The 14,651-nt window shown below is 38.7% G+C and overlaps 1 protein-coding gene across 2 annotated transcripts in view; it reads right to left on the bottom strand.

The window, feature by feature from the left end:
• The window catches only part of DCP1A (decapping mRNA 1A), a 55,166-nt gene that overhangs the window by 22,790 nt on the left and 17,725 nt on the right, over positions 1 to 14,651 (bottom strand). For both annotated transcript variants that reach the window (XM_046671802.1, XM_046671810.1), the window contains 2 exons: positions 5,955 to 6,021; positions 1,142 to 1,280 (listed from right to left, as the gene is read on the bottom strand). In XM_046671802.1, the coding sequence (XP_046527758.1) occupies positions 1,142 to 1,280; positions 5,955 to 6,021 (206 nt within the window). The remainder of the gene's footprint in view (positions 1 to 1,141; positions 1,281 to 5,954; positions 6,022 to 14,651) is intronic.

Here is a 14,651-nt window from a genome sequence, read left to right as displayed (position 1 = left end):
AGGGCTAATCTTTCTCAAAAAAAAAAAAAAAAAAAAAGAGTAGTACATGAAAAATGGTCCTGTGGTCAAATCAACCCGGGAACTGGCGTTACTGTTTTATTCACTACTGGACCTCAGTCTGGAGCACTGTAAGCCAAGGGGACGGGGAGGGACAGCCATGCTAACAATGCTTCCTTAACTCATCTGACCAACCGCAACCTTTTTTCAAGGGTCACCTGTTAACACATAGAGGCTCGTGTTAGAGTAGCACTTTTTGAGAAACCCAGTCTTAGAGATTGTTGTTTGCACCTTGTTCCTTGAACTTTTGGTGCGGTGAGGACTACACAAGAAATGAGAGAAAAGTACTTAACCCAGTGTTAGTGAAGAGTAAGGTGACAAGTATAATTCTGCTGAAACAAAGTGCCAGCAGTGGAAACCTTGTCTCACTCCAGTCAAGTGTGGGGCTTTGAAGTGCTAATGTCAAGTGAAAAGCCAGGACAGTTCCAAAGCTGCATGGTCTGAAGACCACTGAGGAAATATCCATGCTTGGCTCATAGTGGCCAGTTCATAAGTATGTACTGAATAAATTAACGAATGCACCTCAACGTCCGTTTTATTCAACTTTGGGGAGAAAATATAATCAGTTAACTTTTAAACTAAAATACAAAATAGAAAGGAAAAAAATGAATTCTAGAAAAGCCTCTCATTTGCGTAAAATTCCAAATGATGTTTAATGAGGCGGTCCACCTACAACCAATTTCAGACCATAAACATACTCTTTAGTATTAAGAAGTACAAATTACCAGAATACTTTTCAAAGACTACAGAGATTCCTAAGACCTAGCAGAGATGCAGGGGTGAAGAAGAGGCATGAAGCTTTTCCAGACCTACCTGTTGCAGACTAACTTCCTTACTCCAAAACCATTTTCTCCCAGGTAATTTTACAGAAATAGAAAAAGAGCATTCTAAATTTTCATGCCGAGTCAAGGACTCTGAGGTAAGCAAATTTCTTTCCTTATCTTTTAGGGTTGAAACTGTAAGATACGTTTTCTTTTTGACTAATTACTTCTGCTGGCCCTGGAGGTGACTTTCCCAGTCCATCAGCCCCTTGCAGGTCTCCTCCCCACCTTTCGGTCTTCCCGGTCAGCACGCAGAGTCTCACCCTCTCATACTCATCCTTGGCTCTGCTTAGCATCTCCAGGATGTCGATAGGCCTGTGGTCACTGCAGCCATTGGCCTGGCTGGGGCTCTGCTTCTCCCGAGCAGCTTGCTGGGACCGCCGTGTCTCCTCTTCTACAACACTAGAGGAGGAGAACCAGATTTTAGAAAGATTTCTTTAGACACAATCTGACCCAAGAATTTTTTTGATGTCCATCTTCCAAGGGTATAGGAAGAAAGTCACATGATAACACTGTCCTTGCAATACAAAAGAAAGCCTCAATTACCTCATCCCAGGAGTAGATGACTAACAACTACTCCTGTTTTTTAAACAAAAAAATCTGTTTAATATTGTTTGACCTAATGTTTTCAAATAAAAGAACCAGCCCACATATGCTAATGGGAGTTCCTGGGCAGGCTGTTTTAAAGCAGTGAACTGACACTGAGTGGCCTTGGCCTATTCTTGTCCTAATCCTCCTCCTCAATAAAAACAAACCTCTTACTACTGAATTGTTTCTTGCCTATCATCATCACTGTCTGGAAAGTTTTCAGTTAATACAATTATCAAGTTGTTACTGTGTCCATAATACCCAGGTAGGCCTATTTATTACAATTGGGATTGAAACCTGAACGAATCTTAAAAAGTAAAAAAAAGGCTGGGACCAGCCCAGTGGTGTAGTGGTTAAGTTTGTGCGCTCTGCTTCAGCAGCCCAGGTTCATGAGTTCAGTTCCCGGGCACGGACCTACACCACCGTATCAAGCCATGCTGTGGTGGTGTCCCACAGACAAAATAGAGGAAGATGGGCACAGATGTTAGCTCAGGGACAATCTTCCTCAAGCAAAAAGAGGAAGGTTGGCAACAGGTGTTAGTTCAGAGTGAATCTTCCTCAGCAAGAAAAGAAAAAAGAAAAAAAGATTAGTTACCTTATTAAAATTTATTATTTTTATTCCAAGCTTGAATAAAAATATAAGAAACAGTAAAATATCCATGTGCTCACCACCCACCTTTCAGTTCCTAACATTTTGCTGTAATTGTTTCAGACCTTTATATATGGAGGAGAGGATGTTCGTAAGAAATGAAACTCCACAGATAGATCTGAAGACCCCGACCCTACCAGTGGTATTCTTAACCATCGACTTTTCTTGCTTTATGTATTTTCAAGTGCAGAATTAGCTTAAGCAATACCAATCAAAATAAAGAGCACTGCCACAATCACCCTGACCTCAGTTACCCACTTAGTGATCAGAATCATTCTGAGTTTTTAACAGGCTAAAATGTACTATGATTCTCCAAGAACGGTGGGCTTATAGATTTTCCCAAATTTATTTGAACGCAGAATTCCTGTTTGGAAAATGCTGCTTTAAGGTAATGGTGGTGTTTCTCTAACTAGATTTTTATAGCTCTTAATAGGATTATTATTTCTAAAACGAACACAGAATCATGAACTTTATGGTAGACTGAAACAAGACTGGTATGTGATATGAGGAACAGACCACTTAGAATAAATATTGTTTCTTTTATGTCTATACTGGTAATCAACTCCTGGGAAAGAAATACTGTTCTGTCACAACCGTGAGGCCTGTTGCAAAGGAAAAAAAGACTGCAGAGACATACATTGGTTATTTCTGGATAGTGGATTACAAGTAATTTCACTTTCTTTTTTTGTACTTTTCTCCATTTTCCATAATTAACAGGCACTCCTTTAATCATCAGAAAAAAAGGAGTACTATTTAAAGTGACATTCACTAATACTCAGTTATAGGCCGCACCAGTCTGAATCTACCTTCATCAGGGACTCCGGTCACACAGCCTGTTTCTACCTACCTCCTGCCGTGATGCCCGGCTTGCCCATGCTGGTATTCACCTCTCTCTTGACCTGGACTGGATCTGTGATTTTGGTTCAAAGGAAGAAAATTCCCAATAATCACCACTGTTCACTCGTGGAACAGGGCACCTCACACAGCTCACCACTGCTGACAGCGGGAGGCTCCTGGGTGGTACGGAAGGGACCCTCGCACGAGCGAGGCTTAGACTCTAAAGCCTCTTCCAATTTGAACTCTGTGAAGAGTGGTCTCGCCTCTCTCCCTTCCTCTCAAACCCCCAAATACACCCCCTAAGACTATCAGGAATAAAGCTCATTTCCATGAGTTCTCCAAATTTTACAGTCTATGTGGGCAAACAGTCAAAGAAGCTTTTATTGTTCAAAATAGTTTCTGGTAGACTAGATTTCCTCCTTAGGAGAGCCAACATTTTCCAGGTGTAGTGGATTTTCAACTTTGCCACTGACCAAAGAGAATTTCCAAATTTAGACAATACAGGTCTACAAGCTTGCTTGCTCTCCTGCATAGCTTCTCAGCTTTTATAAATATCTTTTGGAATAAATCAATTTTTTACTTGGAGAATTATTATTATATTTCAGCTATTGAAACAGTGATGGGAAGAACTAACTTTAACAGAATGAGCACTGACAGGCACATTTATTTAGACATAACATACCAAAAAGAATTTTCCTGTATTTCTAGTTAGCAGAGGTGATATTCTGAAACACGCAGCAAACAGAGGCTGTGCGCAGGCAAAGTCAGAGCACAGGAAGATAAGGCAGTTTGTTTTTATCTTTGGTGACCAGAATGCCATTTATCACAAAGTTAATGTTAACATTAAGGTATTCTCTTCAGCCATAAATAGGCCAGACACTTGAAAAATCACTATCAACGGTTTCACGAGGGCGTTCCTGTAATCACTCCAATACCTCCCTGCTTCTAGCAAAACAAGCTGAAAGCTTAGGCAACTGTTCCTCTTTGGGGTATTTCTAGTGAACGCTTTTGTGTTCCCTCTCTGCTTCCTCATCCTATTTTGGGTTCAAAACAATTATTTTCAGGTAGGCCTTCAGTCTTTTGCTTCGTTTACACCATCTGAAGTCTGGCATTAGGGGTACCACTTGCCCTGAGAGAGAAAAAAAGCTCAAAATGGCTTCCTGTGAACAGCTGTTAGAGCTAAAAGAGCCAGATTCTCTCAATCCAAAAGCTCTCAATCTGTAGTAGAAAGTCTACACGTTAATAAATTCCAAAGCTTAGATACTTAAGAAAAATATTCTGGATTTCAGGATAAATAAGAATCAACAAATCTGTGTCTTATAAGCAATCAGAAGTAAGCTCTTTGCTGTCACTTTTAAAACTACAAAAAAAGTAGTCACCAAATAATTGGCCTTGTAAAAAAGTAGTTTTTATCTTTTTTTAGAGAAAAGGTGTTCTAAAAAGGAAAGCGTGGTTCCAGAGAGCCAACACGTTTTCAACTATGAATGACACCAGTTCCCATGGCACAGCAGACAGCAATGTGCGCTCACAGCAGAGCAAACAGCAGGAGGCCGGTAACCATCCCCTCGGGACACCTCGGCAGGCTTGGACGAACTCGGCCGTAGTCATGTGCACTTCTTTCAAAACCAAGTATACCTGGAACTGAGGTTTGGGGATCAATGATTTATTTCCACTTTTACAAGAATTAGCTTAAAATCAGACAGTAAAAAAAATTAAGATTGTTTTCTTCCAAACATGTAGATAAAACTTCACAGGAGAGCAAAGGGAATTTTGATTTGAGAGAGAGGGAAGAGAGGTCCACATTTCTGAGGAGATTCAGGCAAAAATTGAAAAGGAAACCTAAGTGCACCAGAATACACTGCTAATGTGTAGCTTGTTGCCCAGAGCTCTGTGGCACCTCAGGCCCCTCTAGCACCGTAGCGTCTTGTGTGCCCAGAATCCAGACTGGCAGCGCCAGCAAAATAGATAAGCCCCATGGGGGGTGGCTTCTGTGGGCTAGCTTGAGAAAGGACAATGAGCTAGCCTTTAGAACATTAATTCAATGAAAATTACTTTCCAAATTCCAAGACTATGACTTAGAAAAAACTCTCCCGGAACATAATCCATTAGTGGATTGGTGACTACTACACCTAGAATGCGCGTCAGAAATAAGCTCACTTAGGGGCCGGCCTGGTTGGCGCAGCGGTTAAGTTCACATGTTCTGCTTCAGCGGCCCAGGGTTCACCGGTTCGGATCCCAGGTGCGGACATGGCACCGCTTGGCAAGCCATGCTGAGGCAGGCGTCCTGCATATAAAGTGCAGGAAGATGGGCACAGATGTTCGTTCAGGGCCAGTCTTCCTCAGCAAAAAGAGCAGGACTGGCAGCAGATATTAGCTCAGGGCTAATCTTTCTCCCCGCCAAAAAAAAAACCTCACTTAAAGGAAGTAAACATGGATGTGTGTGGAAGTTCTCTATCAGCTACCAGACACAGTGCTACTTGTTACAGGGGACATCGGGAGAACCTAAATCAGATCCACTGCATATGATGGTTAGGCTGTGCACTGAACATCGATGATCTCTTCTGGAGTTAGGCAGTTTGACCGCCCTAACCACGTTTAACAGTAAGGTTCTGGTTAAATTATGATCTGTCTGCAGGACTGGATACATCAGTCATTAGAAATACTGCAGAGGACTATTTAATGCCCTGGAAAAATGCTGCTGACCTGAGAAGGAGGATGTGCAGTATGATCCTATTTTTGACACATGAGACCCAATGTACAGATAAAAAAAAGACTGGAAGGAAACAGACTAAAATGCTAACATTGGGAGTAGCAGGACTATAGATAATTTTAGATTTCTTTAAGCTTTTCCGCCTTTTCCAAATTTTAGACAATAAACAGGAAATTAGGGGAGAAATAAGTGAGTTAATAGACTCCAGTAACAAAGAGAAGTAAGAGGAAAAGTCATTTTTTCATCTCTCACATATCATTAATTAAATCTATGGAGTAATATAAATACTTACTCGGCCATGAGTTTGGCTATGCGGTGACAGTCATTCTTGTCATAAAACCAGATACTGTATATTGACACTTGAAAAACAAAGGAAAAAAAAGATGAAGGGAAGCAAGGTTTCAACATTTGGGTTTATGTAAGTAATATACTATTACCACAGAATGTCACAGAGTTTACCATCAGACCCTCAAACTGTTAACAGTTTCTTGAAAGAAGGAAAAAGCCTCTCCCCAAAACTGTTGAATAAAACTAGGACAGGTAAAATATTCAGATTAAAATTGCAAAACAGTTGGTTTTAGACATTATTACCAGATCTCACTGAGCCTAACCTGCCGCTAAGTGTAAGATGCATGATTACTTTACGTATTATCAGGAATAAAGATGCTGCCAATTCAACTAAGAGCCAACACTGATTGTCAGACGCATTCCAAACTGATAGTAAAATGTGGGGACAAAAGGGTCCTGATTAATGAAAACCAAGTTTACCAGCTAACTAAACACCAGAACTTTTATGAGTCCCCTGAAACTTAAAATATAGAATTAATATTACATTACAGTAAAAACAAAGCTTTAAAAACAAATACCAGCTCCAGATCCATCCTATGTTCAATTCTGTTCACATGTGGGATGGAAGCTCTGCAGCTGAACTCAGTCTATTATACTTCTTTTCCCTTCTTTTTCATTCCCAGTATGATCAGCACTAAGAAAGCCCTCACAATATATTTGGTGAACAGGTAAAGAACTTTACTATTAAAGATAACAATACACAAAACTACTGTAAATACTTTCTAAATAAGGCAGAGTAGGAATACTGAATGTATGTCAAAATAAACCTATGGATGGGTATAGCTCCTTGCTACCATGTGCGCCACAGTGACACTCACCGCTCGTCCCGGTTTGCACCTCCTTTCAGACTTACAATGACTCTTGGCCACAGAAAGGGCAGGTATCATCATTCTTTTTTAAAAAATTAAACTTTTAATTTTGAAACAATTGTAGCTTCACATGCAATTGTAAAAAATAAACAGAGATCCTGTGTGCCCTTTTTTCTTCCAATGGCAACATTTTGTAAAACTGTAATGTCACAGCCAGGATGCTGACACTGATACAGTCAAGATATAGAACATTTCCAAGCCACAGGGATCCCTGGCGCCACCTTTTCACAGCCACACTCTCCTCTCTTGGTGCCCCCCCACCGCTGTGTCTGACTCCTGGCAAACACACTAATCTGTTCTCCATTTCTATAATGTCATTTCAAGAATGTTATATAAATGGGAACATAATAGTATGCAACTTTTTGAGACTGACTTTACTCACTAAACATAATTCTCTGAGTAGTCATCCAAGTGGTTGCTTACATCAACAGTTCGTCTCTTTTTTTTGCTGAGTAGTATTTCATGGTATGGATATACCAGTTTGTTTAACCATTTATCTGTCAAAGGACATCTGGAGTGTTTCCAGTTTTTGGCTATTATGCATAAACCTGCTATAAATGTTCACGTATGGTTTTTTGTGTGAACGTAAGTTTTCACCTCTCTGGGTTAAATGCCCAAAAATACTGTTACTGAGTCACAGTAGTTGCCTATTTAGTTTAATAAGGAACTGTTTTTAAATTTTTTTTTTTTTGAGGAAGATTAGCCCTGAGCTAACTATTGCCAGTTCTCCTCTTTTTGCTGAGGAAGCCTGGCCCTGAGCTAACATCGTGCCCATCTTCCTTTACTTTTATATGTGGGACGCCTACCACAGCATGGCGTGCCAAGCGGTGCCATGTCCGCACCCGGGATTCGAACCAGCGAACCCCGGGCCGCTGAGAAGCGGAACGTGTGCACTTAACCGCTGCGCCACCCGGCTGGCCCCATAAGGAACTGTTAAACTGTTTTCCAGAGTAGTTGTGCTATTTCATATTCCTACCAGCAATGGAGAAGCAATCCAGTTTCTCTGCATCCTTGCCAGCATTTGTTGTTCTATTTCTAAGTTTATCCATTCTAGTAAAGTGTATAGTCATATCTCATTGTGGTTTTAATTTACATTTCCCTCATAGTAGCTGATGATGTTGAACATCTTTTCATGTGCTTCTTTGTCATCTGTATATTTTTAGTCAAATGTCTGTTCATGTCTTTGCCTCTTTTAGTTGAATTTTTTTTTACTGTTGAGTTTTGAGAGTTTTTCATACATTCAAGATACTAGTCCTTTTTTGAATATGTGGTTTGAAAATATTTTCTCCCTCTCTTTTGCTTGTTTTTTCATCCTCTTAACAAGGTCCTTCCAAAGCAAAAGTTTTTTATTTTGATAAGGTCCACTTTATCAGGTTTTCCTTTTACGGATCATGCTTTTGCTGTCAAGTCTAAGAACTCTCTGTTGATCCTGAGTTCCAAAATTTTCTCCTATGTTTTTTTCTTAAAATGTTTATACTTTTACATTTAATTTGGTGATCCATTTTGAGTTAATTTTTATATAAAAAGGTTTAGATTAAGGTTCATTGTTCTTTTTTGGTCCAACTGTTTAGTTGAAAATAATGATCTTCTATCGAGGAGTCTTTTGTACCTGTGTCAACTATCAGTTGGGCAAATTTGTGTGGGTCTATTTCTGGATTCTTTATTCTGTCCTACTTATTTAAGTGTTATCCGTTGACCAATACCACACCATCTTGATTATTCCCTTCATACTAGGTAGAATAAATCCTCCCACTTTAAGCTTCTTTTTCAAGATTGTTTTATTAGCTTGTAGGGCCTGTACTTTTCCATATAAACTGTAGAATACGTGTCTATGCCTACAAAAAGCTTTGCTGGCTGGAATCTTAGAGGGAAAACATTTAACCTTTCACTATAAATAGGACGTGAGCTGTAAATTTTTTGTAGATGCTTTTTATCAAGATGAGATAGTTCACTTCTATTCTTAACTTGAGAGTTTTTATCATAAATGAGCACATGATTTTTTTGTGTGTCAAAAAACACAAAATATGATCACATGATATTTCTCCTATTTCTTCTTTAGCCTGTTGCTATGGTGGATTACACTGATTGACTTTCAATATTGAACTAGCTTTGTAGAGCTGGAATAAAGTCCATTTATATTTCTTTTCTACATATTGTTGAATTTGCTAATACTGGGTTGAAGATCTTTTTCATCTAAGTTCATGAGAGATACTTATTTGTAGTTTTCTTGGTTTGTACTGTCTTTGCCTTGGTTGGGTATCGGGGTAATAATGGCCTTATAAAATCAGCTGAGAAGTGTTCCTTCCTTTTCTGTTTTCTGGAAGAAACTGTGTAAAATTAGTGTTAATTCTTTGAATTCTCCAGAAAAACCATCTGGGCCTGGAGATTTGTTTTTGGAGAGCTTTTAAATTATGAATTCAATTTCTTTAATGGCTACAGAACTATTCATATTATCTATTTTATCTTGGTTGAGTTTTGTAGTTTGTGGTTTTCAAGGAATTGGTCCATTTCTTCTAAGTTGTCAAGTTTATGAATGCAGAGTTGTCCATGGCATTCTCTTATTACCCGTTTAATGTCTGGAGAACCTGTAGTGATATCCACTATTTCATTCCTGTACTGGTAATTTGTGTCTTCTTTTTGTTAGTCTTGTTAAAGGTTTATCAATTTTACTGACTTTTTTTCAAAGAACCAGCTTTTTGTTTCATTGATTTTTCTCTATTTTGATATTTTCAATGTTATTGATTTCTGCTCTCATCTTTATTCTTTCCTTACTTCTGTATGATTCGAGTTTATTTTGCTCTTCCTTTTCTAATTTCTTAAGGTGGGAATTTAGTAGGCTCTCAGCCAGTGCTGCTTGAAGGGGTGGGGGGAGTTCCCACGGATAGGCCATCTGGGGTGCCTCTGGTGGGAGAGGGAGCCTCTGACCTTCGCAGGTGAAGACTGCTTCCCAGGCCAGGTTGGTTGTGATGGGAATCCTCGTCTGTCCCCACCTCCCGTTCACGGAAGGGTGGGAAAGCACTTCCCTAGTAGCCACTTATTGTCACTAGGGCTTCCAATCCTTCCTGTCAGTTTTGCTGGGCTCTTCTGGTACTGTTGGCAGGGCTCCCACTCAATCTAGGGGCGGAATAAGGGCCACCTTCTGTCGCTAGGTTGGAGATCAAGAGACACCAAGCCTAGGTCCCCTTCTTCTGCTGCTGTCTTGTCCTGCCAGTTCTGGGTCCTGCACCAAACTGTCTTCCTCTCTCCACCTTTCAGAATTCTCCTGACTGTCTCTTGTGTTGTTTCTGGGTTTTACAGTTGTACATAACAGGGAGAAGCAAGGAGAGACAAGTCTATGCCATTTTGTTTGGATCAGAAGTCTTGTTATGCACTTTCATGGATGGAGGCGCACAGAAAGACTAAGTGATGTATCAATAAATCAGAGAAAAATAGCCTTAGAACTAGACCTCAGATCTTCTCATCCTTAGGTCTATAGTCTTGCCACTACACACCCATTGCCTTACTAGTTGAAATAACATAAAATTTTTTATATAAACAAAAAGTTAATGAGCTTCAATTATGCTTGAAGACTAAAGCAACACATAGAAGTATAAATAAAGTTAAAAATTATACATTAAAAGAATGACAGAATATAAGAAATATAAATGTTAGTACAAGAAACTCTAAATAAATTAAAAATCCCTTTTCTATAACTATTATTTGAACTCTATCAATATACATTAACATATATTGATACTATCAATGTACATTAATTTAGAAAGCCACTGTTAATAAAAACTTTTTAAATTGAGGCATAATGCACACCTTATATTAGTTTCAGGTATACAATGTAATGATTTGATATTTGTGTATATTGCAAAATGATCACACAATAAGACTAGTTAACATCTATCACCATACATAGTTACAAAAAATATTTTCCTTGTGATGAGAACTTTTAAGATTCATTCTCTTCGCTACTTTCAAATATGCAATACAGTGTTATTAACTATACTCACCATGCTGTACATTATATCCCTGTGACTTACTCATTTTATAACCAGAAATTTGTACCTTTTGACCCTCATCACCTATTTCACTCACCCCATGACTCCCCTGCCTCAGGCAGCCACCAATTTGTTCTCTGTATCCATGAGACTGGCTTTTATTTTTTTAAGATTCCACATATAAGTGAGATCCTAAGGTATTTATCTTTTTCTGTCTGACTTATTTCACTTAGCACAATGCCCTGAAGGTCCATCTATGTTGTCATAACCAGCAAGATTTCATTCTTTTTTATGGCTGAATTATATTCCACTGAATATGAGTTATGTATATATAAATACACAGTACTTTTCTTTTTTTTTGGTGAGGAAGATTGACCCTGAGCTAACATCTGTTGCCAATTTTTCTCTTTTTGCTTGAGGAAGATTGTTGCTGAGCTAACATGAGTGCCAATCTTCCTCTATTTTGTATGCGGGATGCTGCCACAGCATGGGTTGACGAGCAGTGTGTAGGTCTGCACCTGGGATCTGAACACTAGGCTGCCGAAGCAGAGCATGCAAACTTCACCACCATGCCACTGGGCTGGCGCCCACACTACATCTTCTTTATCCATTCATCCATCAATGGATAGTTAGGTTGTTTCCAAGTCTTGGCTATCGTAAATAATGCTTCAATGAACAGGAGGTACATGTATCTCTTTCAATTAGCGTTTTTGTTTTCTTTAGATAAATACCCAGAAGCAGAACTCCTGGATCATATGGTAGTTCTATTTTTAATTTTCTGAGACACCTCCATACTGTTTTTTATAGTGGCTGCACCAATTTCCATTCCCAAGAACAGTGCATGAGGGTTCCCTTTTCTCCATATCCTCGACACTTATTTCTTGTCTTTTTGATAACAGCCATTCCAACAGGTACAAGGTAATATCTCATTGTGGTTTTCAGCTGCATTTCTCTGATGATTAGTAATGTTGAGCATCTTTACATGTACCTGCTGGCCACCTGTACGTCTTCTTTGGAAAAGTGTCTATTCAGACCCTCTGCCCAATTTTTAATAGATTGTTTGTTCTTTTGCTATTCAATTGTATGAGTTTTTTATATATATTGGGTATTAACCCTTTACCAGATATATGATTTGCAAATATTCGCTCCCACTCGTTAGGCTGCCTTTTCACTTTGTTGATGGTTTCCTTTATTGTGCAGAAGCTTCTTAGTTTGATGTAATCCCACTTGTTTATTTTTGCTTTTGCTGTCTTTGCTTTTGGTGTCAAATCCAGGAAATCACTGCCAAAACTGACGTCAAGGATCTTATGGTCTATGTGTTTCTCTGGAGTTTCATGGTTTCAGGTCTTACATTTGAGTCTTTAATTCATTTTGAATTAATTTTTGTGTATGATGTAAGATAGTGGCCCAATTTTATTCTTTTGCATGTGGCTGTCCAGTTTTCCCAACACCCTTTATTGAAGAGACTGTCCTTTCCCCATTGCACATCTTGGCTCTTCTGTTGTAAATTAACTGACCATATATTCATGGGTTTATTTCTGGGCTCTCTATTCTGTTCCATTGATCTGTGTGTCTGTTTTTATGTCAATACTATACTGTTTGGTTACTATAGCTTTGTAATATAGTTTAAAATCAGGGAGTGTGATGCCTCCAGTGTTGCTCTTTCTCAGGATTGCTTTAGCTATACAGGGTCTTTTGTGGTTCCATACAAATTTTAGAACTGTTTGTTCTATTTCTGCGAAAAATGCCATTGGAATTTTGATTGGGATTGCACTGAATCTGTAGATTGCTTTGGGTAGTATGGACATTTTAACAATATCAATTCTTCCAATCCATGAGCATAGAATACCTTTTTATTTATTTGCCTTCTTCAATTTCCTTTAGTTTTCAGTGGATAATAAAGGCTGTTTTAATGGTGAGTTTTTTTGTTTCATCCTTAATTAATGTCATTATACTCTACAAAAGACTCATGGCCAATCATAACTTTAAAAGTTCCCTTTTCAATGGAAATAAAAACTTAGTTGGATTTTTTCTACTGTCATTGTAGAGTCAATTAAAACATTATTGATACACAGACCAAAGTGAATGACTTCATTTTAATGAATAAAGATCACGATTTTTTCCTACCCTGTTTGCGAGGGGGCTTCTCTAGCAGGGAAACCTTCCAATTACACTAAAACTGTCCTTAACTGTCAGACCCCACATCTGGTCATGTGTCCTGCAGGTGACTGCATGCATTACCACAAGGCAGCCTAAGTTCGCTTTTGTTTTCTGAGCCTTCAGCCTGCTGTGAATAGTTTCTCGTGTTTGGAATCCATTTTCACAGTCCCTCTTCTGTTCACAGAACTTCAAAACACTACCAATGCTTCAAACAGAATCAAAGCTCAATGAATAACAAGAAATTTTGGAATATTTGACATGATGCAAGTCAACAAATTAAATGTAGCTTTCACATTCCAATGGAAGGAGCACAGAAGCAGCCTTGTTACAGAGGAGATAATTATTAGGCATTATCTACTGTGGGGTCTCAGTTATGTTCCTAGGAGCTAAAGATTGCTCCAACATAGAGTAAATCAGACTAGGGCTTTGAAAAGAGACCATATATGGCAATTACACACAACTACCTTCCTCTAAATACGCCTCTTTCAACCTTGGCTCAAGAACACAAAAAACACAAGAGTCCAAATACAAAAGATTCCAGTTTTCATCTAATAGACACACCCACACAACTTATAGCGATGAGAAAAAGTTTATGATATGCAATATATCAGGCTCAGAGAGGAACACACAACATTTTTTACACTAAACAGAGGCATTTAAGTATGTTTTCATAGGGGACTGCAAACCAAACTCTCAGCAAAGAATTCCGTATTGATGATCAAAATAAGCCCACCAGAGCTATCAACTTATTTTGACAAATCTTCACTTAAGTCCCCCCTTTTCCTTTGAAGAAATATACTATAATTTAGAAATAAGACACGTGCCTTCCTCTCTTGTACATTATCAAGTAAACTGCCAAAAAAGAGCCAAACACTTTCAAAGGCATGTTTGCAGAAGAAATAAAGATAAGGAAGCCATAATGATAGCTTAATGGGTAAAGGATAAGACTCACACTCGATTCTGCCAAAAGCAGACCTGTAGAGGTTCAGACACGCATCCAAGAATCAGCTCTGTCTGCCAACGTATCAAATGCTCAGTGCATGCAACTGGCAAGAAGGCCCAGGGAGCTGCCACTGAGCCTGTCACTGTCACTGGTGAGGAAAGACAGACAAGTCTGCCAGATAGCTAAAACCACAGAGGACCTTGTCTCCAAACCAAAGCTAAGTATTCTTCCCTCAAGAGAACTTACATTCTAACACCTAAGGACGAACACATGCCTGCTGAAATATCCTGAAATAATTTTTTATTGATTAACTATACCACGGAGGAATTAGGGATCTGGCAACACAGTATTATTTTGCTATGGCAAATGATGATGGCATCCTGTTTTATAAATGGCTTTTCTCAAGATGAAAGCAAACTATTTAATTATTGGACATCCACCACATATTGTGGCTGTTAACAGCTGTCCCAGGTCATGCTGTACAGGCAAGTTACTGAAGAGCCAGGGGATGTGACAGGACATTTAATTACCTTTAAGTTGTACTTCCACGAAAAATATCAAAATGCAGAAAAGAAAATCCAAAATTAAATGCTTTCTTTGCTTTTCAAATGAGTCCTTTTCTTTCGAAAGTATAAAAAATAAGACTAACAAAGATTAAAGGTATTGTATTATTTAATACTGAG

The sequence above is a fragment of the Equus quagga genome, chromosome 1, assembly GCF_021613505.1.
Source record: "Equus quagga isolate Etosha38 chromosome 1, UCLA_HA_Equagga_1.0, whole genome shotgun sequence".
Taxonomy (NCBI): Eukaryota; Metazoa; Chordata; class Mammalia; order Perissodactyla; family Equidae; genus Equus; species Equus quagga.
The sequence above is the reverse complement of the archived record's forward strand: the minus strand, read 5'-3'. Positions and strand labels throughout refer to the sequence as shown.